Source organism: Myotis nattereri (assembly GCF_964212035.1).
Source record: "Myotis nattereri genome assembly, chromosome: 1".
In the NCBI taxonomy this organism is placed as follows: domain Eukaryota; kingdom Metazoa; phylum Chordata; class Mammalia; order Chiroptera; family Vespertilionidae; genus Myotis; species Myotis nattereri.
In genome coordinates, this window is record NC_138075.1 from 64095927 (window position 1) to 64121789 (window position 25863).

General features: G+C 40.9%; 1 protein-coding gene across 1 annotated transcript in view; it reads left to right on the forward strand.

The window, feature by feature from the left end:
• The first annotated feature begins 204 nt into the window (after positions 1-204).
• SPG11 (SPG11 vesicle trafficking associated, spatacsin) overlaps positions 205-25863 on the forward strand; it is a 106427-nt gene continuing 80768 nt past the window's right edge. Inside the window, exons 1-11 of the mRNA XM_081112393.1 lie at positions 205-471; positions 3777-3961; positions 5267-5491; positions 6888-7089; positions 11796-11933; positions 12090-12538; positions 13080-13225; positions 17259-17391; positions 20662-20817; positions 21215-21390; positions 24403-24579. Coding sequence (XP_080968519.1) covers positions 278-471; positions 3777-3961; positions 5267-5491; positions 6888-7089; positions 11796-11933; positions 12090-12538; positions 13080-13225; positions 17259-17391; positions 20662-20817; positions 21215-21390; positions 24403-24579 — 2181 coding nt within the window. The 5' untranslated portion in view covers positions 205-277. The remainder of the gene's footprint in view (positions 472-3776; positions 3962-5266; positions 5492-6887; positions 7090-11795; positions 11934-12089; positions 12539-13079; positions 13226-17258; positions 17392-20661; positions 20818-21214; positions 21391-24402; positions 24580-25863) is intronic.

Sequence of the window (25863 nt, forward strand, 5' to 3'; positions counted from 1 at the left end):
GCGAGCCTTCTGTGCAGCCTGCCGGCCCGAGGCCAGCGCAGGTGCAGATCCGCGGGCGCCGCAGGTGCGGACCCCCGCACGCAAGGGAGTGGCGTCTGCCAGAGGCCGCTGGCCCGGGGCGGCGGGAGTCACGAGGCAGCTGGGTCGGCTCCACTGCGCATGCCCAGGACGTGGGGGGCGGGGGAAACACACACACACACAAATAACTGCCGGACCAAAGATGGCGGCGAAGTGATCCGGAAGTGCTGCCGCCGGCGGCTTCAACAGCGCTGCCACCATGGAGCGGGTCGTGCCGATGTTGTTGGTGCCGGTCCCCGCTGAGGCCACGGGGCGTCTGGGAAGCCGGGCGCAGCTGCACCGAGAGCAGGAGGTTCTGGGGAGCCTGACCGCCGCAGGCAGCCTTCAAGTGCTTTCCTTGGCCGCGGGCGGCCGGGGCGGGAGTGGCTGCTCCCTGGACGGCCCCTTCCGGCAGTAAGTGCTGCGGAAGGGCTGGGCAGCTGGGGCGGAGGAGCGGGGGGTTCGGAGCCCTAGCCTGGCTGGCCCTAATGCCGTTCTGGCAGGGCGGGAGCGGGATGCCGGCCGGGACAGTGCCGCCGGCGCGCCCGCCCCCCTCGCGGAACCTTTCTCGCTCGGCCGCGGGTCTGCACCGTCGCCTCCCAGTTCCGGGTGGGCGGGGCGGGGCGGCGCCGCTTCTTCGCCCGCTGCGCCGCCTCTTGTCACTCGGCGAAGCTCGGCTAATCGTCATTGTGCCGTGCACCTTGCGCATTTTCTCCTTCCAGTGAAGTCCGCTGACCATAGCAGCTGGGGTGATGTTAGATTGGGGTCATCTGGATTGGGACCCTTTTCTTGCCCCTGAGACAGAGCGAGTTCCGTCACCGACGGGCTCCCCCGCCTTCTTCCGGGACAGAGAGCCTAGTCACGCAGTGGTTCTCAACCTGTGGGTCGCGACCCCTTTGGCGGTCGAACGACCCTTTCACAGGGGTCGCCTAAGACCATCCTGCATATCAGATATTTACATTACGATTCATAACAGTAGCAACATTACAGTTATGAAATAGCAATGAAAATAATTTTATGGTTGGGTCACAACATGAGGAACTGTATTTAAAGGGCCAGAAGGTTGAGATCTATTTGTATTAATAGATCTTAAGACTCCAGAATAGTTCTGTACAAAAGAACTCTTTTGCACTGACCTGGTAGTGTGTCCCGCTGGCTTATTCGCGCAGCGCGCATTCCTGTGCGCTGACTGTCACCTCAGGGCCAGGCCTCACTAGTTGAGGAAGCCAGTTCTTCCCTGTGAGGCTGGCACGGTTCAGGACTGCAGGGGAAGACCGGCGTTACAGTCGTGTACTGTGACTTTCCATTTTGTGACCCTCGGTCCAGAACTTGGTTTTTTACCTCATTCAGTTTGGTAGTGCCCTCGGAGTCTTCGGGCTCTTTTTATCATAGAAAACTTGTTTTGGAAACGAGCAGCTCTGTAAGGCCTTGAGGAGTCAGGAGGTGCCTTCCCTGGGGAGCTCCAGGCTGCACGACAGTGTCTCACAGAGGAGAGGCGCTAAGTCGGCCAGTGCTTGCCTCTGTCCTGCGTGGGCCTTCTTTCTTCCTGACCTCTGGCTGCTAGGAAAGTCTCCCCAGGGGAAGTAAGTTTATTCAGCAATATTAAGGCCCCTGTGAACAGAACTTTGTAAATCCAGGGATGAGGCAGTGAAAAGCAGAACGCTTTAGGTGTTGGAGAACTTAACAGAAGATAAGAGACGCACACCTGAATTAATGGGGCAGGAAATTAGTAGAGGGGGTAGGTCAAGAGAAGCTTTCTTATCTGCATTTAATTGAATTAAAATACTTCACAGGGTAAAAATAAGGGCACATTTTTAGTATTCAGGGTTTTATCCTACTTTTCTCAAAGTATACATCGTTCTTTTATATTGTTGCAATCACTGTACATTCTATATTTTCATTGAAAATTTTGCCTTCCCACATGCTAATGTAGTCCATGTGCTAATGATGTTAATGGTGTCACAGTGTGCTTAATTTGTGGAACGTTTTCCATATCCAACATTTATGTTGGGGACGCAGAATGAGAGAGATGACATCTTTTTAACTGGCTGCCTTCCCGTGGCATGGCTGTCTTACGCACTAAGTGTGTGTTCCCTGACATTTGTATGTTGAAACCTTAACTACCCATGTGACTGCTTTTGAAGATTGAGGAGCCCTTAAGGAGGTAATTAAGGTTAAATGAGGTCATAAGAGTGGGGTTCTAATTCTATAGCATCGGCATCCTGATAGTAAGAAGAAGGGACACCAGAGATCTCTCTCTCCAAGCACACGGAGTAATAGCCATGTGAGGACACAGCAAGAAAGTGGCCGTTAGGAAGCCAGGAAGAGCTGCCTCACCAGAAACCACTCTGCTGGCACCTTGTTTCTGGGTTTGTAGCCTCCAGAACTGTAAGAAATAATATCTGTTGTTTAAGCAACAGAATCTTTATATTGTTTCCCAAATTTCAATGTAAACAGTCAGGAGTTGGTTGTTAAAAAAATCATCAGTCTAGCTATAGGATTAGAAATATGCAATGTGTTAACCTTTTTCTCTGATACGGACATTATAGCACCAAAGTCCAATTTTTCTAGATATAAAACTTACTACTTTGGTAGAAAAAAGCTTTTTTAAAAAGATGAGACTTATTAGTGTGGAAGTCTCATCTCATTCCATTGCATTGTTTTCAGAATTGGGGCCCTTTGATATTTTTAAATGATTTAACAATCATTTAATTTTTAAACAAATTTTACTTTTGTTAATCCTCACATGAGGATATTTTTTTTCCATTGCTTTTCAGAGAGAGGGCAAGGAGGGTGGAGAGAGAGAAACATCAATGTGAGACACATGGACAGGTTGCCTCCCTCACACGCCCCAAGTGGGGGCGGGGAGCAAACCAGCAACCAAGGTCTGTGCCCTTGACTGAAATTGAACCCCAGACCCCTCAGTGCAAGGTCGGATGCTCTAACCACTGAGCACACCCACCAGTGCTAAATGTAATTTAATTTGAATATTTAACTTGAAGCTATAGCATCATTTGTCTCTTTCCATCCTTGTTAGCCAGTGTTCTTATGTTGACACTGCACTGCTTTAAAAATTCTGTAACTGTTCTGTCCAGCATGGTAGCCATTAGCCACATGTGACTTAAAAATTTAAATTCATTTCCAGTTGCATTACTCACATTTCAGCTGCTCAGTAACCATATGTGGCCGTTGGCTACTGTATTGAACAGTGCTGATATATAGAACACTTCTATCATCACAGAGTTCTTTTGGACAGAACTATTCTGGAGTCTTAAGATCTATTAATACAAATAATCACTTTCTTTTTTAAAATTGAAAGCATTTAAGTTAGTAAAACTTAGTTTGTTAATTGTGAGCACCACCTCATTTAAATAATCTACATACTTGGTTGTTGAAATTTACCTTTGATCATAACAATTCTTTTAAATATATCATCAGTCAGGATTTAGGATGAAGAAATAAAAGCAGACATCATTTCTTGCTCCATGCCCCCTTTTCACCACCTACTTCTATATTCTTGTGCTGGTGTGAAGGGGCTGAGGGGGAAGAGGTAGGAAGTCCTAATGCAGTTTACTTTCTCTTAAATTGGATATAGAATTAATGCTACCAGGTGAACTAAAGAACTTTTCTCTGTTCATTCTGCTCTTCCAATCTCACCATTGTGGGTAAATATTATTGTAGATAGAGAATATAAAAAATAATGTGAATTTTTTCCTTAGCTTTGTGTGGGAGGATTCTCATAACAGCAGCACACCAACAGACAAGCCCAGACTGCTCGCTCTTAGTGAAAATAATGAATTGCTCATCTATGAATTTAATTTGAAAGATGGAAGATGTGATGGAACCATTTTGTATAACTGTAGTGAGGAGGCTTTGCAAAAGCTCATTGAAGATCAAAATGTCAGTAAGTATTTACAGGTGGGCTTTCAACATGTTTAAATCTGTGACATTTCTGTGTAATTTTGTGTATTTCAGGAAAGGTTCTTATATATGTGAAATCAGTGTGGGAGACCTGCCTGTCCAATACTACCCACTAGCCACTTGGGGTTCTTGAACACTTGTCCTTTTAGTGTCAAATACATACCAGATTTTGGAGACTTAGTACAAAAAAAGTAAAATATCTCATTAATAGGTTTTTGTATTAATTATATGTTGAAATATTTTGGGATATAATGAGTTAAGTAATATATATTAAAATTAATTTCACTTTTTTTTTCAATGCAGCTACTACTAAAAAGTTTAAAACTACATGTGGCTTGCATTTGTGGCTGGCATTATATTTCTGTTGGATATTGCTGATCTAAGACTGGTTACAGAGCTCTTTACTATGTCCCATTCTGAGAGCTGCAGGGAGCAGAAATCAAGGCACTTGGGCTTCTATTTTTAAGGCAGTAGCATATTTGCCACCTTTGATTTTAAGATTCCTTTTTTCCCCCAAAAATATGTCATTATTGATTTTAGAGAAAGGAAGGGAGAGGGAGAGGAAGATAGAAATATCGATGAGAGAGAAACATCGATTCAGCTGCCTCCTGCACGCCCCCCATGGGGGATCGAGCCCACAAGCCAGGCATGTGCCCTTATCGGGAATCGAACCAGTGACCTCTTGGTTCATGGGTTGACGCTCAACCACTGAGGCACACGGGCCCAACCCTTCTTTTGCATTTTTTTAAAAAGTCTGTGATTATTCTTGTGGGGTCTCATGGATAGTAAGTAGGCTTTTTGAAACTTCTGGTGTGCTGTCAGAATGGCCGTAACACAAGGAACAAGAGACATTAGACCAGCGGTTCTCAATCTGTGGGTCGCAACCCCTTTGGGGGTCAAATGACCTTTTCACAGGGGTCGCCTAAATACATCCTGCATATCAGATATTTACATTACGATTCATAACAGTAGCAACATTACAGTTATGAAGTAGCAACGAAAATAATTTTATGGTTGGGTCACAACATGAGGAACTGTATTAAAGGGTCACGGCATTAGGAAGGTTGAGAACCACTGCATTAGATCATCTTTATTCATCCCCTTACCTACCTTTCAATATCCACTTGCTTAGATAGGTATGAATAATAACTGCCTAGAGTTGGATTGAGTTAAGTGGTGTGTTTTTTGTTTGTTTTACCTGTTTGTGTTACGTTTTACAAAGTCAAATTTGCCCATTGTAACAATGTGACCCACAATGAGTTTGAAATACTATTCTTTTGTTTCATAGGTATTTCCTTATTAACTTTGAGAATTCTGTCATTTCACAATAACACATCATTATTGCTCATCAACAAATGTATCATCCTACACATCATGTTTCCTGGAAGAGATGCTGAGATTAGAGTACTCAACTATTTCACATTATGCTTGCCTGCACAGGCTGTGGACAGTATTATTGACATGCAGCTCTGCAGAGGAATTCTTTTTGTTTTGAGTAGTTTAGGCTGGATCTGTATCCTTGGTGGCAAAAATGTTGTTGTGCAGGGGAGGAGAATACCTAGAAAGATAAACCCTATTAAACTTTTAGTTTTAAGGAACTTGGGTGTAGGTTGATGGTTACTTTTTCAGTAAAAAAAACTGCAGGGAAAAAGATCTTCATGAATTTAACATAACTATATTCGTAATCCATTCAAATACTTTTCATTGTATACACAAGTTTTTTCATAGTCATAATCATCTTGTTAACTTATTTGTGTTCCTTTTAAATTGTGTATACTCTACATTACCCATTTATTCAAATATGATTATTAAATATCTGTTATGTTCTTGTTCCAGGAAAGTTTTAGATGACCACTTATGATATAATATGCCCACTCATCACAAGTAATGATTCCATCATATTATTGAATCATATGATTTGCTTAACCACTTTTATTTATTTTTGGAAAATATTATGGGCTTTTTATCTTTAGCAGATCCATAGGTCATCAGCAATATTATTTCAAAGGCTTGAAAAAATGACCTGTTATGTGATTTTGGAACCTTATTTTCTAAAAGGAATAGGCGTTGTGTGTGTGTGTGTGTGTGTGTGTGTGTGTGTGTGTGTGTGTTTAGATATATCAGCCTCTATTAAAACTTTTTATACAAATGTCAAATTATTGGATTAACTTCGTTTTTGTTGCCAGATTATAGAACTCCACTGTTCAACATAGCACTAGGCATATGTGGCTTTGAACACTTGAAATTGGCTAGTATGATTGAGGAACTAAATTCTTAATTGTATTTAATTACTTTAGTTAAAAGCTAATGCTTGGAGAACTTTTAAGTATGTTTGGAACAACTTTGGTTGTTCCAAGTTCTCAAATGTAAATTTTATGAAGTCTAAATACAGATCAGGTATTTTCAGTGAAAATTTAGTGTCCATATTGAGATATGCTTTAAGTGTAAAATACCAGATTTCTAACACTTATATGAAAAAAAGGGTTTAAAATATCTCAATTTTTTTACTGATTACATGGTGAGATGATATTTTGGATATATTGAGTTAAGTAAATTATATTATTAACAGTAGGTTAACAGATTTCTTTTTACTTTTTAAATAAGGCTACTAGAAAATTTACAATGGTAAATGTGGTTTGCATATATTTTTCTTGGACAGTACTGTTGTAGAACACTAGTGGAAAAATATCACCAGTGTCTCAGCGCCTGCTCAGAGTGGGCATTCAGCAAGTATTATTGAATGAACTCTATCAGGTTGTTTATTGGGCCGCCAACTTCACAGTCATCTGGTTACTATGATATGGGCAGCTTCAGTGTCCTGTCCTTACAAGGTTGGATCACTAGCCATCCTATGGTTTAAATGATTAGGCATACTTAAGACTGGCATTTCCTTTAACTCTAACTCAAAGACATTTTCGACATTGTGGGTGGTACACATGTAGCTCATGTGGATTTAGCACTTCACCAAGAAGATATGTGTGATGAGCAGCAACAGGAGCCAGCCAAGATTTCTTCCTTTACTTCACTGAAAGTGTCTCAAGACCTAGATATTGTTGTGATTGTCGGCTCCTCCAACTCTGCAATTGCTCTTAACTTAAACTTGTATTTCAGGTATGTAGATTACTGTAATCTCTAATTTGAGGTAAATAATTTGAGCCATAAGAGGTTAAAAATGTATTTGTTAACTTTTCCTTAATAATAGTTTTCTTCCTCTATTCAGTTAGGTCATATTGTAGCTACTACATAGTCAAGTTGTTATTGTATAATAGTGGGTGCAAATGACTACTGGTTACCTTTTTTTAATATGTTTTTATTGATTCAGAGAGAGAGAAAGGGAGAAGGAGAGAGATAAGAAACATCAATGATGAGAGAAAATCATCTATTGGCTGCCACCTGCACACCCACTACTTTAAGCCTAAAACCCAAGCCTGGGAATCAAACTGTGACCTCCTGGTTCATGGGTTGATGCTCAAACACTGAGGCACACTAGCCGTGCCACTGATTATCTTTTTATTTCTGGGTGTATATAAAATTCTTCATTTTGATTTATATATGTTATTATATATGGCTTATGTCATTATAGAAGTGAAAAAGTAATCAAGCACAATTTTAAAAGCCCTTGGCTATTATACATTGTCTACTTCCCTCTTGCCTCACATTAGAGTGGAAGAGAAATGGGATTTCCCCTGTGTTAGGACTCCTAACGTGTGTGGCTCAGCATCCTGGCTTCTTTGGGGATTACTTTCCTCTTAAAGTAGTTTGACAAGATACAGTAAGCTAACTTTCTCCACCTGAGGATTTCCTCAGGTGTTTCCCTTGGAGAGGCCACCCTTTTGGCTATCTTAATATATTAGTAAAATTTGAGTGCTTATTTGTGTTGTTTCTTGATTTAGGTGGTATTCTACTTGCTTCTGATTTTATAATGTTTGAGAGGGGTGTGTATGTGTGTGCTCACACAAACACAGAGTAGCCTATATATTGCAACTTGCTTATCTAAAAGTCAGCCAATCCACAATTAGGAATTTTAGTATTTAGGGCCATTCAAAATCATTTAGGATATTTGGTCCTAACTTAATATGAATGAGATGAACAAATCCTTGTAATTGTAATGTACCTTGATGGGTTTTATTGCTTATTGGATCACAAAAAAATGATAAATTCATTTTTACATACCTATCAGAACTCATCACTGTGATTTATTTTATTATATATTTTTTAAAATCTTTGAGTAGGGCCGAAACCGGTTTGGCTCAGTGGATAGAGCGTCGGCCTGCGGACTGAAAGGTCCCAGGTTCGATTCCGGTCAAGGGCATGTACCTGGGTTGCGGGCACATCCCCAGTAGGAGATGTGCAGGAGGCAGCTGATCGATGTTCCTCTCTCATTGATGTTTCTAACTCTCTATCTCTCTCCCTTCCTCTCTGTAAAAAATCAATAAAATATATTTAAAAAAAAAAATCTTTGAGTAGGGATGATTAGCATATTCCCATATTGTGTGCTTGTTTATTAATAGGCCATTTTTACTTACTAAAGCATACCTGTATATGTAGTTACATCCTGATCATCAGTAAAAACAATTTGGCAGGTGGAGGGAAGAAAGCCTACACGGCCACTCTGGTCCTTGAGTGTAGGGTTCTATTCCTGTGGCAGCACTCTGAGAGAACTCTGAAGAGGGCACCAGGCACATTCCTTTTGAACAAATTTCCTTGAACTCAGCCATGTAAGAGCAACTTTTATTCTGTTTCCTGCAGTACAGTTAGGAATCTGTTCTGTCCAGCTAAACGAGTGATTTCTGTTTATTAATTACATAGGTGGGATCCCTCTGCCTGACCAGTGATTTGGGGGCCACCAGCTGGGGGGAGGGACCATGGGAGGTTGGCTGGCTGCAGGAGGTTGGCTGTGGGTGCACACTGACCACCCGGGGGCAGCTCCTGCATTGAGTGTCTGCCCCCTGGTGGTCAGTGCGCATCATAGCTAACGGTCAACCAGTCATTGGGTCCACCAGTTGTAATGGTTGCTTAGGCTTTTGTATATATAGATTTACATAAATCCTCTTTAATTAGTATAAGTCCTTTGGAGTTTACTGCTTGTTTTATTTTGTAAGTGTGCTCTGAAATCTAAGTGTTTCTGTCTTTCCTGCCTCATGGCTCTGGCTCTTCTTTCCCCTGATACAGAATGTTAGTCCCTCCTTTTCATTTTCTTAAGTCCTTTGCTATCCACCTCTTTCATGAAGCCTTTCCTTAATAAAAATCCCTTCCTCTTGTAATTTTATACTCATTTTGTAATTTTCCTCTTTGAGCTTCTGTTTTGAACTACCATCTAGCACTTAATTGTATATTCTTGTATTAGTTCCCTAATTTTTTTATGCTTCCAATAGAGCTTGGAAGCTCCTTGAGAACCCAAACTCATGGTTTGTTCTCTCAGTGACTTTTTCTTCCAGTTTACCTTAGCTGTCCACTCTCATAGTCATACCCTGGGCTTTGTCATTATTTGGAACTGCTCTTCCCTCAAATCACTGTTCTACACATCTCACTCATTGACCACACTTACCAAATTTTCCAGCTCACGTACTCAAGTACTCCCACTTCATCTGTCATATGACCTCATTGGAATTTCCAATTAATTTACCTTCCACCTTCCAGCCCACTCCTGTCTTCACTTCCCTATTTTTTTTAGCAGTAGTCCTGTGACCCAGTATTTAAGTCATTTTTTATTTTTTTTTGCACACACTGAAAACTCTTGCTCTTGCCCTATAGTAGCACTCGGTCTGACAAAATCTTTTTTGTTTTTTTTTAAACTCTGCCTTTGTAGTCCCTGCACCCAAGCAACTAAACACTTGTGTGAAAATCACAAAGAAAAATTGATACCATTGTAAGTTCACATTCAGGACCTTCAACTGGTCTCTCAATATTACCTAGAAATTTTGCAATGATTTTTTTTGTGAGCCCATTTTCTTTTTGTTTCAACTAAGTTTTTAAAAAATCTTTATTGTTGAAAGTATTACATATGTCCCCTTTTTCTCCCCATTGACCCTTTCTAGCCTGCCCCCACTCCCCCCCCCCCTTTACCACCCTATCCTCTGTGTCCACAAGTTATGCATATATGCAAAAAGTTCTTCGGTAGGTCTCCCCCTCTCCCCTCCAGATTCCCCGGTCTGTTCTATGCTTCTATGTCTTGTGAGCCCATTTTTTACAACAATGTTGTTAAGCTTCCATTTTCTTCAAACCTTTTATTCATCTCTTTATTCCCACCTCTTCTTGGGTGACTTTGCTTCCTGCTTTATAAAGGAGTAGATCCCATTAAATTTCTTCACATTAAATTACAAACCCTCTTTTCTTTATCCATCTTATCTGTCTTCCCTCCTATTACAATGGAAGGATTTCCGCATCCTATGAAAGCCCATCCCTCTGTGTGTGCTCTGAATCTCACTTCTTCCCTCCTCAGGGACCGTTTTCCATTTCCTCTCTTTTTTATATTTCCAACCTCTTTTTTTTTTCTCAACCTCTTAAGTATTACATCCAGATAATCATGAGATCCTAGCCATTCTATTGTTACAAATGTTTCTTAAATCTGTTCACTTAACTCCTCTGTCATCATGCCACTATCGTCACCTACCTGAACTAGCTTAACAGCCTTGAGATTGGTCTCCTCATGTCTGTTCTTACCCCCTCAGACCCATCCTCTATAGAGCAATCAGTGATGTTGTTAAAATCTTATAAGAGGTATATCCAGGTATTAACATCTGGGGACAGGGTATATACCTTCTCCATGTATCATCTTTTTTTCCACTATCATCCTTCCTTCTATAACTTATTTTCATCATCTCCTTGACAAATCCATGTCTATATACTACCTTCAAATTGTTGAAAGGGTTAATAGTTAATAATTTAACTAAGTACCTGGGGTTTAAATGCATCCCCTTTTCAACCCAGCTACTCTTTTGCATCTGACCATATCACTCCTCTCCCTAAAGCCCTTATTTAGCTTCCTTTTCCCCTCCCCAAGCTAAAAACTAAAAGTCCTTAATAACCCATAAAGCTCTGCACCATCTGTCCTGCCAACCTCTCCAATTTCATCTCACACCACCTTGCTTCTCATTCACTGTGCTTTAGCCACCCTAGCCTTCTTTGTGTTTCTCAAACATGACAGCCCTCTCTCTGCACGTACTCTCCCACACTCCTGCTTTGTCTCCTAGTTTTTATGCCTTTCCCTGTCTTTATGGTGTCAATAAAGGGAATGCTTAAAAGCCTTTATAGTGACATTGACCTGGTTCAAATCCAGCTCCACTGTTTCTCTGAGCCTTAGTTTACGTATCTATAAAATGAGAGCATATTTATTTCTTAGGGTTGTTGAAAGGCTTGGATAAGATAATTTATATAAAGTTTTTATCACATCTGCAATATAGTAGACAGTAAATGCTCTTATATCTTTATAAAGCTAACTGCCCTTAAGGGTCATATTCTTTTTTAAAATTCAGATAAAATTGACATATAACATCATATTAGTTTCAGGTGTACAGCATAATGACCCTATCCATCTATCTAGCTAGCTATCGAAATGATCACCATAGTAAATCTAGTTAACATCCATCAACATACATAGTTACAAAAGGGAAAACTCTTAAGGCTGACTATGATTCTGCTGTAAGAATAGAGATAAGGAGTTTAACAGTTTCCCTGTTTAGGGGAACTTACTGTCTGTACTGTCCCTTCTCTGTGATACCCTCGCTACCCCTCGCCCCCCATTTTTAGCTGGAGCGGTAGTAACAGATTTGGATTTGATCATCATTTTTGACTGTGCCTATTATTTTAAAATGTAGGCAACACCCAGGACACCTATTTTGTGAAAAAACTCTAGAAGATATTCCTATTGAAGGTGCTAAGGGGATAGACGAAGACGATCTTGTGAATTCTGACTACAACATGAAACTGACCAAGTTTTCCTTCCAAGTTGATAGGTACAGAAACCCTTTCTGGATTTACTTTATTATTTTCATTGTTGTCAGAAATAGACACTTCTTTAAAAAAGTGCACTTTCTTTATTCCTTGTTCAATGTGTTACTTAATTAGTGCCTTTTGCTTGTAACAGGTGTGGGTTCTACCCTGTCTTCCAGGTCTTGGAAAGCCCAGCTATTATCATTGAATGAAACAATAAAGAGCTCCACAATGGAGGTTTCCCACTGTGCTCCATGGTTCCAGGATATTTTGCATTTGGAGTACCCTGACTCTAATAACCATTGTACCAATGTGCCAGGTTGGGCCTTCATTCCACAGGACATAATGCACAGTCAGTATAGTTTTCCACAGAAAAGTCATGCCAAGACCAGTGATCCAGGAAGAGCATGGAAAATAATGCACATCAGTGAACAAGAGGAACCCATCGAGCTTAGATGTGTGTCTGTGACAGGATTCACTGCCCTGTTTGCTTGGACAGTAGGAAAGATGGGCTGTACCATTGTCCTTTGGGATTTGGAGATCGAGGGCATACAGTGCTTTTCCCTTGGCAAAAGGTGTATTCCTATTGATAATAGTGGAGACCAGCAACTGTGCCTTGTTTTGACAGGTGAGAATGTCTTGTATTGGGTTGTCTGTTGCTGAGAAGATGTGCTTTCTTTTAATGTGTTTTACTACTGCTACCCTGGTGGTTTTAGTGCCTCCTCTATTCTCTAAGTGAATGTTATGATTGAACTAACCCTGTGTCTTTAGTACCCCACTTTTGGTAATCATATATTTCTGTGTGTTAAGAGCATGCTATTAATTGTTTTACTTAGTAAACCAGAAATGTGACATCTTTTTAAATAGTTAAGGATTCCAGGTATTGATTGTGCAAGATAATACAAAGTAAAAAAGTGAAATTTAGTGCTATTTCATAGACGGCATTGTTCTTACTAGAATTGCCTTTTGGTCAGTGTTTTAAAAATAGAACACTTTAACAACATTGAAAAATCATGATGAATTAATTAAGGTCATAATAGTACCTTGTGTCCAATAAATATATTTATAATTAGTTCTGAAGTATTGGATAATTAGAAATTAATTCCTGCCATAATCCTAAAGCCTAAGTCCTACTAATTTATTAAAGCTAACTTTTATTTTTCACATAGAAAATGGACTCTCTCTGATTTTGTTTGGTTTGACCCAAGAGGAGTTTTTAAATAGACTAATGATCCATGGAAGTGCCAGCACTGTGGACACTCTCTGCCATCTCAATGATTGGGGCAGGTGCTCAATCCCCATACATGCACTAGAGGTAACAATTAAATTCTGTAGAACTTTATATTCTGTCATATACAGTGGGGCCTTGACTTACGAGTGTCCCGACTAATGAGTTTTTCGAGATACGAGCCATCTCTAGGCTGATTTTTTGCTTTGAGTTGCGAGCTAAAATTCAGGTTACAAGCCAGCTTCAGATACCCCACCGCTAGTTGGCGCAGCGAACGTCACAGTGATTTGACATATGAGTAATTTGAGTTACGAGCTCCGTCACGGAACGAATTAAACTCGTAAGTCAAGGCGCCACTGTACTCTTATATGACTGAAGATTTGGGAGAATTCACTTAACCTAGGAGCAATAAAAAAACAACAACAACAAAAAACCTATAGTCTTTATCCATCTGTTTGCTTAGTTCTGGTTATTTCATTACCCCTAATTCTGCTTAGCAGTGTACACTTTTTGGCTTTAAAAGATATAAGATTATAATAAACACTATTTAAGGAAACAAAAGGTACAAGAAATAGACGCAACAATAAGCCAATGAGACTAAACAAAGTGGAAGCAAGCTATAGAAAGCTTGAACAGGAGTAATCTTTTATTCCTACCTGGTAGTCCTACTATTATAATCCAGCTATAGAAACATCACCTGAATTTTTATAGCATATTTTAGTTCATAAACACTCCTTTTAATTGTACTATCTAATTTTGTCCTAAAATTAACCACATGAGATGGGTTGGGTAATTTTCATTCATTTTATTTTATGAATGAAAATCCTAAGGCCCAAAATGGTTGAGTGAGTGGCTCATAGCCATACTAATAAAGACAGGAGCTAGAATCAAAGTCAGGGCACTTTCTACTATATCACACAGGCCCTGAAAGGATAAAAAGTAGAAGTTAATAATGTTCTGTGCCAGTGTTTTTTTTTTAATGACAGCTTTATTGAGATACTAGTGGCCCGGTGCATGAAATTCGTGCACGAGGTGGGGATCCCTTAGCCCGGCCTGCACCCTCTCCAATCTGGGACCCCTCGGGGGATGTCCAACTGCTGGTTTAGGCCCGATCCCCAGGGACAGTCGGACATCCCTCTCGCAATCTGGGACTGCTGGCTCCTAACTGCTCACCTGCCTGCCTGCCTGATTGCCCCTAACCACTCTGCCTGCCGGCCTGCTCGCCCCCAACTGCCCTCTCATGCCAGCCTGGTTGCCCACAACTGCCTGCAGGGTGGGGGGTCCCCGCTGGGGTGCCTGGCTAGCTTGGGTGAGGGGCTGATGGCTGTTTGCAGGCTGGCCACGCCCCCAGCGGGACCCTCACCCCACGGGGGCGTGTCCAGCCTGGGTAAGGGGCTGAGGGCTGTTTGCAGGCCCCGCCCTCGGCGGCTGGCCCAGGTGACCCAAGCCTCCCGTGCTCAGGCCAGCTCCGTGGCAGCTGTCCACAGGCCCCTTCTTCAGTAGCCAGCCAGGGCCCGCGGGAAGCTTGGCTTCCTCCATCACCGGGGCAACCCAGGCTTCCTGCCCGCTCTGACTGGCTCTGTGGCCACTGTCATCTTTGTCCTGCTAATTGGCATACTCACTCCTGATTGGTGAGCATTGCGAAGTGATGGTCAATTTACATATTTCTCTTTTATTAGTGTAGATAATTTAAATATCATAAAATTCATCCATCTACAGTTCAGTAATTTTTAATATATTTAGAGTTGTGCAGCCATCATCACTGTCTAATTCCAGAACATATTCATCACCCCAAAAAGAAACTCTGTGCCTATTAGCAGTCACTTCCTATTTCTTAAGGACCCTGAGTCCCAAACATGAACCTACTTTCTGTCTCTGGATTTGCTTTTTCTGGACATTTCATTTAAGTGGATTTTTGTGATTGCATTTTTTCACTTAGCATGTTTTCAGGGTTCATCCATGAGGTTGTATGTTTCAGTACTCCATTCTTTTCTATGGCTGAATAATGCTTCATTATATGAATATGTCACATTTGTTTGTCCATTCATCAGTTGATAGATGTTTGAGTTGTTTCCACTTTTGGGCTATTATGAATAATCCTGCTATGAACAGTGATGTAAGTTTTTGTGTCATTCTATGTTTTTATTTCTCTTGGGTATACAGCTAGCACTGGAATGGCTGGGCCATTTAACTTTTTAAGAACCACCAAACTATTTCCACAGCAGTTGCACTATTTCACAGTCCCACCAGCAATATATGAGGGTTCCAATGGTAGTTCCACATCTTTGTCATCACTTACTGTGTTCACCTTTTGTGTTATAGCCATCCTAGTGGTTGCGAAGTCGAAATGAAGTAGTACCTCATTGTGATGTTGGTTTGCATTTTGCTAATGACTAATGATGTTGAACATGTTTTCATGTGCTTATTGGCCATTTGTATATCTATTTCTTTGGAGAAATGTCTATTTAAATCTTTTGTCCATTTCTAAATTGAGTTATTTGTGTTATTGTTGAGTTCTAAGAGTTCTTTTTTTAAGCATATTTTTACTGATTTCAGAGAGGAAGGGAGAGGGAGAAAGAGAAACATCAATGATGAGAGAGAATCATTGATCAGCTGCCTCCTGCACACCCCCCACTGGGGTTGAGCCTACAGCCTGGGCTTGTGCCCCTGACTGGAATTGAATCCAGGACCCTTCAGTCCACAGGATGATGCTCTATGCACTGAGCCAAACAGGCTAGGGCTCTAAGAGTTCTTTATATGCCCTGGATTGTAGACCTTTATGTGATGTAAGATTTGTAAATATTTTCTCCCATTCTGTGGATTGTCTTTTCATCTTCTTGATGGTGTTCTTTGAAACACAAGTTTTTATTTAATTTCGATGGTCAAAAAAATTTTTTTTGGTCACTTGTACTTTTGGTGTCACATCTAAGAAACCATTGCCTAATCTGAGATTTACTCTTATGAATTTTATAGTTTTAGCTCTTACATTTTAGGTCTATGATGCATCTTGATTAATTTTTGTATTGGTATAAGGAAGGAATCCAACTTAAAGGAAGAATACCAACTTAATTCTTTTTCATGTTCCAGACCATATGTTGAAAAATTTACTTTTATATACTGCAAAATAATCATTGTAGAATGGTTGAGTAATAGGGGGAAAGGAAAATTTGCTTTTATCCCATGAGAATTTTTCTCTCTTTCTTGTTCAACTGAACATTTAAAGATTCATACATACACATTTTTTTACATCTGTAATTTCTAAATATTCTCTATGGAGAGGTTCCTCAAGATACCTAGTCAGAAATGGTAGTCTTTTTTTAGCCTACTTTTCAGTTAACTTTATATCATACTGCCTTAACATGTTAATTTAAATAGACTGTAACATAATTGTAAGGGTGATCCACAAGTACCTAGCATTGAATTGTTTTAGGATTATAGAACAGTAGTAGAGCTGGAAAGTTGTTTTCATCTAACCTTCTGTTTCTGGTGAAGCAGAAACTAATGTTCAGAAAGGTTACAGACACTTGCCCCAGATTGCGTAATTAGTCATTGTCAGAATCCTCACTAGAACCCAGGTACTCCTGTGTTGTAAATGTTTCCCTCCACGTCCCATGTGGTTCAGGATCTGGAAGAGGAGCTGCACACAAATGAAAGAGAAAAGACAAGAGATAATTTGGAAATAATGGGGTGCCAGGCGGGTAAGTCCAACTCAAGAGGAAGGACTTCCACTGGTGCTCAGGCCGCACCAACCTTTTATTTGGTTTGGGATCCACCCGTAGTATAGCCCTTAGACAGGGAGGTTCCAGTGACACACAGACTATTCTTCTCAATAAGGATTTACATGACTAAAGGTGGGGAGGTTGCTTCAGCTACCATTATCTGGATTAACAGAGTTGGTGCACAGCTCTGACCTTTGCTAGGGCTTCAAAGGTCACCAGCCTTCCAGGTTCTCTGTCTACACCTCTCTGCTAGTGAAGACAATAGGCGGTTTCCCACACTCCTGGAGCAAGATAAAGATAGGTTTGTGTCTTCAGTCTCAGCACATTTAAGTTCTGAAGTTTAAAAATATTTTTTTGTTTCCCGCCATTTTTCCTATTGTAATTTTTTTCTCCCATTTCAGGCAGGAATAGAAAATCGTCAGCTGGACACAGTAGATTTCTTTTTGAAGAGCAAGGAAAATCTTTTGAATCCATCCCCAAAATCTTCTGTACCTGATCAGTTTGATCACTTTCCATCACAATTATATTTAAGAAGTAAGTAAAAGAAAGATGTTTACATTTGTGTTTACTATTTTATCTTTTTGTTGTTGTTAATCCTTACCTGAGGGTATTTTTTTCATTGATTTTTTTTAGAGAGAGAAAGACACATCGATGTGAGAGAGACACATCGATTGGTTGCCTCCTGCAGGTGCCCTAACTGGGGCTAGGGATTGAACCTGCAACCCAGGTGTGTGCCCTTAACCAGGAATCAAACCCATGACCCTTCAGTGCACTAGCTGACACTTTAACTACTGAGCACACAGTCAGCTCATTTTATCTTTTTAATCACTTCCAAATTATCATTGTATTTTCTGATGACTTATTTATTTACCGAAACTCAGTCATGAGATTTCATTTAGTTGGTGGAAACTTGAGTTGTGAGAACATATAAATGTTCTCATTCTAAGTGGGGTGTTTATTGTTCATGTCCTGTACTGTGTTTCATATTTTTAGTATAAAGGAAGAGATGCTCTTTCAAATTCAGAAGGTTTTTGTACAAAATAGAATAAAATTTTTATTTGAAAAATTGTGTGCCCTTGCAACTGTCTAAGATGTACAGTGACAGTGCAGAGTTGGCTGAGATGTACAGTGAGAGTGCAGAGCTAAGTATACAGTGAGAGTGCAGAGCTAAGATGTACAGTGAGAGTGCAGAGCTAAGATGTACAGTGACAGTGCAGAGCTGCCTGAGATGTGCAGTGACAATGCAGAGCTGCCTGAGATGTGCAGTGACAGTGCAGAGCTGCCTGAGATGTACAGTGACAGTGCAGAGCTGCCTGAGATGTACAGTGACAGTGCAGAGCTGCCTGAGATGTACAGTGACAGTGCAGAGCTGTCTGGGATGTACAGTGACAGTGCAGAGCTGCCTGGGATGTACAGTGGCAGTGCAGAGCTGTCTGGGATGTACAGTGACAGTGCAGAGCTGCCTGGGATGTACAGTGACAGTGCAGAGCTGTCTGGGATGTACAGTGAGTGCAGAGCTGGATGAGATGTACAGTGACAGTGCAGAGCTGTCTGGATATACAGTGACAGTGCAGCTGGCTGAGTTATGGATTGGGATTTGTTATAAGAATTTTCAGCCTGACTCATCTGCTGTATTACCAATACTTTTCAAGATTTGGGCTTTCCTTTTTAATAAACAGAAAAGCTAGCTTTTATTCTTGGGTCAGGTAGCCATATAGATCTATCCTCAGAGGCTAGGGTAACAAAGTATGTTTCCCCCATACAAAAGGTTTATAATCTTAGTAGAGGCCCGGTGCACGGATTCATGCACTGGTGGGGTACCTCAGCCTGGCCTGCGCCCTCTCGCAATCCAGGACCCTTCGGGGGATGTAGTAGTGCACGAAGTGGCAGGCAGCTGGGGAGGAGCCGCACTGCTCCCACTCATCGCAGCCCCACTGCGTCTGCCTCTGCCGCTGCTTGGTAGTGCTGCCACAGAGGTGAGAGAGGCTCATGCTGCTGCAGCTGTGCTCCCCAATCATGAGCCTTGCATCTGGCGCTCCTGCTGGGGGAGCACACTGACCACTAGGGGGAAGCTCCTGCATTGAGCATCTGCCCACTGGTGGTCAGTGTGCATCATAGCAACCAGTCGTTCGGGCATTTGGTTGCTTAGGCTTTTATATATATAGGTAATTTTCTTACTTGATGACATAGACATCTTTCTTGTTAATAATAGATATGCTAATTATTTATGGGATTAGCGAACATTTGATTCTATCCAAAATATCCAGAGACATTTGGTCTAAATCCAAAGGTCCTTGAAAATTGGTCCTATCATAAACCTCCATGAGCATATTGGTTCATGCCAAATGGTCCTTGACATTTGATCCTATCAAAAATGTCCATACCGCCCTGGCCAATGTGGCTCAGTTGGTTGAGTATAGTCCCATGCACCAACATGTCACAGGTTCAATTCCTGATTAGGGCGCATGCCTGTGTTACGGACTTGATCCCCAATAGGGGGTGTGCAGGAGGCAACCAATCGATGTTTCTTTCTCGCATAGATATTTCTCTCTCTCCTGCTCCCTTCTTTTCTCTCTAAAATCAATAAAAACATATTTTTTAAAAATGTCCATGCTTAGGAAATATCCTTGGGTTCAAACAGCTCATAATGTTTATTTTTACTTTTGGTTTACAGGATTAACACATAAAAAATATTATCATGTTGTATTAGTCCAATAATTGTGTTGTGGTTGTATTGCCAATAATAATTCTTTTTGCCATGGCTCCTCCTCGGCTGCCATGATAGCCTCACAGGTCATGGCACATGGGATTAAGGTAGATGAGTGGCATGGACCATCAGTGATTATATGGTTGTTATACACTACTGCTTTTTGGTGGTCCATGATTTCTCATCAATTCACTGTCACCTGCGTTGCTCTGCCCTAAAGGATAGGGGGAAGAGTCGGGAAATAAGGAGCGTGGGAATAGCTTTATCTGCTTTCCCAGAGGAAATCCATGTTTCCCATCCTTGTCATTCACACAAATAAAGTCCTAGAGCTGATGCTGAGATAAACAGGAATCACTTTATTAGGGCCTGTAGCTGACAAATTGGAGATTCAGGGGCCCATATTCCTTGCTTTCACCTGCATGTTTAAGGTAATGGTTTTGGAATCAGACAGGCTTAACTTCAAATTTTGACTGCTATTTACTTTCCAAATTAGCTTGGGCAAGTTATTTATTCTTTCTGAACCTTAGTTTCCTCATCTGTGGAAATGGAGCCGTAACATTTACCTCTCAGGTTGTTGAAAGCAATAAATGATATAGCATTTATAAAACTTAAGATACAGTAGGTGGCAAAATGATAGTTATTGTAATACAGTACCAGTAAATAATGACTAGTAGTAAGTAGAATCACTAAAGTTTGCAGATAGTAAAATTTTATAAAAGTTTTGTAAGCTTTTTTGAGAATTAGACATTAGTCCTTGTTTTTCTTTTTTTAAAAATATTTTTTTATTGATTTCAAAGAGGAAGGGAGAGGGAGAGGGAGAGAGAAATAGAAACATCAATGATGAGAATCATTGATCGGCTACCTCCTGCATGACCCTTACTGGGGATTGAGCCTACAACAGGGGCATGTGCCCTGACTGGAAATTGAACTGTGACCTCCTGGTTCATAGGTCGGTGCTCAACCACTGAGCAACACTGGCTGGGTGGTCCTCATTTTATGTTTTAAAATATTGCAGCATGGTATTTTTGGATATGTTATTTTTATTGGGAATATCCTGGTGTTGTTCATGTTAATTAATTTCTTTCATTCTTTCTCAGATGTGGAAGAGCTGACACCAGCATTGGATTTACTTTGCTCAGCAATTAGAGAAAGTAATTCTGAAACCCAAAGCAAAAACTTTTCAGAACAATTACTTAATCTTACACTGTCCTTCCTTAACAAGCAAATAAAGGAGCTTTTTATTCACAGTGAAGGTAAGAATAGCAGCAAAGAAGGGTGCAATTCTCCTATTCCTGTGTTAAAACAGAGATATAAGTGAGCGTATTGCATGAGAGTACATAAGCCAATGGAGTGTTATTTACTGAAGTGGGGTAAAATCAATATGTAGCTGAGTAAGTGATATGGGCTCTAACACTGGGAAAGTTGGCAGAAAGGACTAATCATTGTGAGAGGCGTTATATTAAATCACAGAACTAATTGTAAATAGGAAAAAGCTCAGATTTTTTTTTTTGTTTGAAATTTTAAAAACACTGAGTTTGAATTTTGGCATTTTCTAGAATTCTTCATAGCATCTGTTGATATATTCTCTCTATATATACACACACATATTTTTATGTGTAAATGAAGTTGTTATGTTGGTGTTTTCCATAGAGTTAGATGAACATCTACAGAAAGGAGTGAACATTTTGACCAGCTACATTAATGAACTTAGAACCTTCATGATAAAGTTTCCTTGGAAGCTAACAGATGCCGTAGATGAATATGATGTAAATGAAAATGTCCCCAAAGTAAAGGAGAGCACTATATGGGAGAAACTCAGCACTGAGGTAAATATGAGTAATTATCACTTCTTTTATTTGCCAGATTCATAGGATCTTAGAAAACAATAGAGGAAACAGAATTTAGACTCTACACTGTGATTCAAAAACTTTGGCAAAGGCTTTAAGTTTTGTAGATTTGGAAATCTTTGGGCACAACTTCAAATTTATGTTTACAAGCTTTGTTATTTAATTCAGAATACAGATAAGCTCCCTCTTAGTGCCACATCTCCTACTTGGCTTCAGTGACAAATACCCAACCCCAAACCCATGAGCAACACTCCCTGAATGGCTAGGGCCATTAAATCTTTGTTTTTTATATGTATTTTTTATTTACTTATTTATTTTGCGGGTTTTGTTTGTTTGTTTTTAATCCTCGCCTAAGGATATTTCTCCATTGATTTTTAGAGAGAGTGGAAGGGAGGGGGAGAGGCAGAGAGAGAGAGAAACATTGAGGTGAGAGAGACATCGATTTGTTGCCTCCCATGGCACCCCAACCAGGGTTGAGCATCAAGCCTGCAACTGAAGGTATGTGCCCTTGACTGGAATTGAACCCAGCATCCTTCAGTCTGATGGCCGATGCTCTCTCCACTGAGCAAACCGGCTAGGGCAGAGACCTGACCTTTTTATTATAGTACTAGAGGCCCGGTGCACAAAAATTCATGCACTGGCACGGAACTGGGGGGTCCCTCAGCCCGACCTGTGCCCTCTCACAGTCTGGGACCCCTCGGGAGATAACCACCTGCTGGCTTATGCCCGCTCCCTGGGTGGCAGATGGCAGGCCCAATCCCGCGGTGCCTGCCCCACCTCCCCGGGTCACAGATGGCAGGCCCAGATCCCACGCTGGGTCGCAGATGGCAGGCCCGGATGGCAGCGGGGCGGGCGGCGGATCGCAGTATGCAAATTTAACGGCCATCTTTGTTGGCTGTTGGGCCAACAGCCTGATTGGCTGATGGGCGTAGCAAAGGTACAATCAGTTAGCATCTTTGTCTTTTATTAGTGTCGATCTGTAGGGTCCTCGCCCTCCCCCATTCCCATTCTGCACATTTCCTGTGGTAATCTGTCCCCAAACTGTCCTGTGCGCTCCATCCATCCATTAAGGCTATGCCCAAAGGGGCTTATTTCCCTCCCCTACCCATAGGGACTCTCCCACCCATTCTTACAAATGTCATCAAAGAGCATTTGTATAAAAAGTAGGGGGAACTGGGGAGGAATCTGGTGATCCAGTGTAAAATCAGGGAGGCAGGCATTGCTTTTAGCTGGGACTAGTTATTGACTCCCTGTCACCCCAAAGAAACCCTTCTCTCCTCTCTCTGCTCTAGCCTGCTGGACTTTGTTTTTAAAAAAATATTTTTATTGATTTCAGAGAGGAAGAGAAAGAGAGAGAGAGAAACATCAATGACGAGAGAGAGTCATTGATTGGCTGCCTCCTGCACACACCTACTGGGGATCAAGCTTGCAACCTGGGGATGTGCCCTGACTGGGAATGGAACTGTGACCTCCTGGTTTATAGGTTGACACTCAACCACTGAGCAACACTAGCTGGGCAAGGGCCTGACATTTGGACTTATGCATTCTGCCTGATATTTGAATTGCTGCTGGTGATTCAATCTTAGGAGACTTTTATTTTATGACATTATCACCTGGAAGCATACTTGATTTGAGTCCTATCTCAGATTCTAGTTAAGGTATTTTGCCAGTTATATTTTCTGTGCTCATTTGCTTGCCTTTCTTTTTATAATAGAGGTTAACACAACCAAACTAGTCTAGTGTATTAGACGAGGACTGAAAGAATCCCTCCAACCACTTGGAGAGTCAAAGGCCAAAATAACTTAACCCAGCTGAATTAGTAGGGAGTGAAAGTGATAAGGTTGAAAGGCTGCCAGGTTCAAAGGACTGCTGTTCTTGGGGTGGAGACTTGGGGAAGTAAAGTACCCAGTGTAACTGCATTTTCTGTATCTCTTATTTATTCTCTAACCAAAAATTACTTGATTTTTTTTCTACTTTGTTTGGCTTCTCTTTTCCAGTCTCCTTTGTAGGTTTCACCTTCTCTCCCCCACTTTGCACCCCCCTTTAATGTCTTCCAAGGCTCAATCCATGGTCCTCTGCTCTTTTTACTCAAAATCACTGGTTTTTAATTTCGAGGGAGATTATAGTCTACTTTAACTACTTGCACTCTGCCTCCAAAAACATACACTTTAATGTATGCGTGTGCACATACACACAATTTTGCACATGATTTGATAGGATTTACTTCCTTTCTATTCTCTCTTGGGTTTAGGCCTTCAATTTATGCTTGATTTCTTCTTACTCATATTATTGCAGTAACCTAATGTCTTACTGTCTTGACCTTGAATCCCTTTCAGTTCATTCTCCACATTGCTGCCTGAATATTCTTCCTGATATATATACATATATGTGTATTAATATATGATTATACCATCTCATGCTTTTAAGATCCTTTAGTGTTCCACATGAGTTTCAGGATAAAATCCATCTCACACACAATGCGCTTCATGATGGAACCTCTGCTCCTCTGCTTTTCTTTCAAGTCTTATCTGCTACTCTCCCCAGCTTTCCGCTGCCCCCCCCCTCCCCCGTTTTATTGAGTAATTTGGAGTTCCCTGAAGACTTGATGCTGTTTCTTGTCTTTATGCCTCTGCACATCTGCACATAATTTTCCCTCTTTTTGGAACTCTTGTCTTCTTTTCTCTTATTTAGATGATTCTCTTCTGAACCCTCCTCTCTAGAACCCTGGGTGACACCTGTATCCTTTCCTTTATCATACAGAACTATAATCAGCACTTTATTTGTGTGTCTTCCACTAGTCTAAAAGCTCTTGGACAGCAGGGTCTGTGTTTTGAATGAACTTTATATCCTCCGTGCAAAGACCCAAATGTAGTAGTAGATTTTCAGTAAAAGTCCTGTAGTGGGTGGGTCCTCAATAAATGTGTAAGTCATGTTGATAATCATAAAATGGAACTTAAAAAGCGGGTTCCCCCCCTCCCCCCCTTTTCCTAGGAAGTTATCGCCAATGCCATTTTAAACAACAAAATACCAGAGGCACAAACTTTCTTCAGGATTAACAGTCACTCTGCTCAAAGACTCGAAGAGCTCATTAAAATAGGCCTCGATTTGGTCTTTGACAATTTGAAAAAGAACAATGTAAAGGAAGCCTCTGAACTTTTAAAGAATATGGTGAGTACACAATCCATTTGTCTGATGATCTTAAAGTCCTTAAAGTAAGAGAAGATCTCTATGTACTTAATACCGTTTTCTGGTTGATATAAGAATTTATTTATGACTGCCCTGGTCATTGGGAAATCAGACTTGATTCCAGCCAGTGTGAGTCATTTATCTCAGAGTTTCAATGGAACTACATACTGATATGATGAGAATGTGCAGCCTTTTTATGTAGATGTGGTAGAATGAATATTTTTATAACATGGAAGGCCTTAATCCTTTAAAAATGTCAAGGTGAAGCTTAAATTTTTTAGTACAAATGCTCAAATTGGAGCTTAGTTACATTTCTTTTATAACCTTTGGGTGTCTGGTCAGGAGGAGACATAGATTTTTCTCTGTTTACAATGATGCAATGAACTCAACACGTGTTGGCCACCTTTGAACTGCTGTTACTGATTTGTAACTTGAAAGGCCACAGTTGACCAAGGCCCGGCCTTCCCCACCCCACAAGATATAGACAGGAGCTTGAGTTGACCTACTGAATAGAAAATAATAAAGCCAAAATTTTACACTCCCCCTTCCCCCCCAAAAAAGAATTGATTTGTATTCATAGTTGTATCACAGACTGAGAAATTTGTGTAGCTTTTAGTAGGAAATAATGACAGTGATACTAAAATGGTTTTTGGGTACTGAGAACTTTCTTGAGGATATATATTTTTTAAATATATTTTTATTGATATCAGAGAGGAAGGAAGAGGGAGAGATAGAAACATCAATGATGAGAGAGAATCATTGATCGGCTACTTCCTGCACATCCCATACTGGGAATCAAGCCTGCAACTGGGCGTGTGCCCTGACCGGGAATGGAACTGTGACCTCCTGGTTCATAGGTCGACGCTCAACCACTGAACAACACTGGCCGGGCTCTTGAAGATATTTTTGATTCAAGTTTCCATCATTTGCTCTCTGTTGGACTTAGCACTTTGGTTAGAAGTAGGCAGTGTTTTTCGTCGAAGGATTCACACAAGGCCAAGCCTGCACAGGATCTTATTATTTGTTGGGGGAAATTCTATATTGTGCATGTGACTGCTTACACCTCCATTTGAATTTTCTAATAGCCTATATCTTTGCTTTGTGCTCCATGGTTTTACTTCATTTAAGGAGGAGAAATCCTAGAGGTAGGACTCCTGGACTAAACTAAGTTGTGGCTCTAATCTTCATGGTCAAGGTCTTAGCCATGGCAACTTTCTGGAAGTATAGAGGAGTGAAACTACCTAAGAGTTGTTATTTGTATTGACT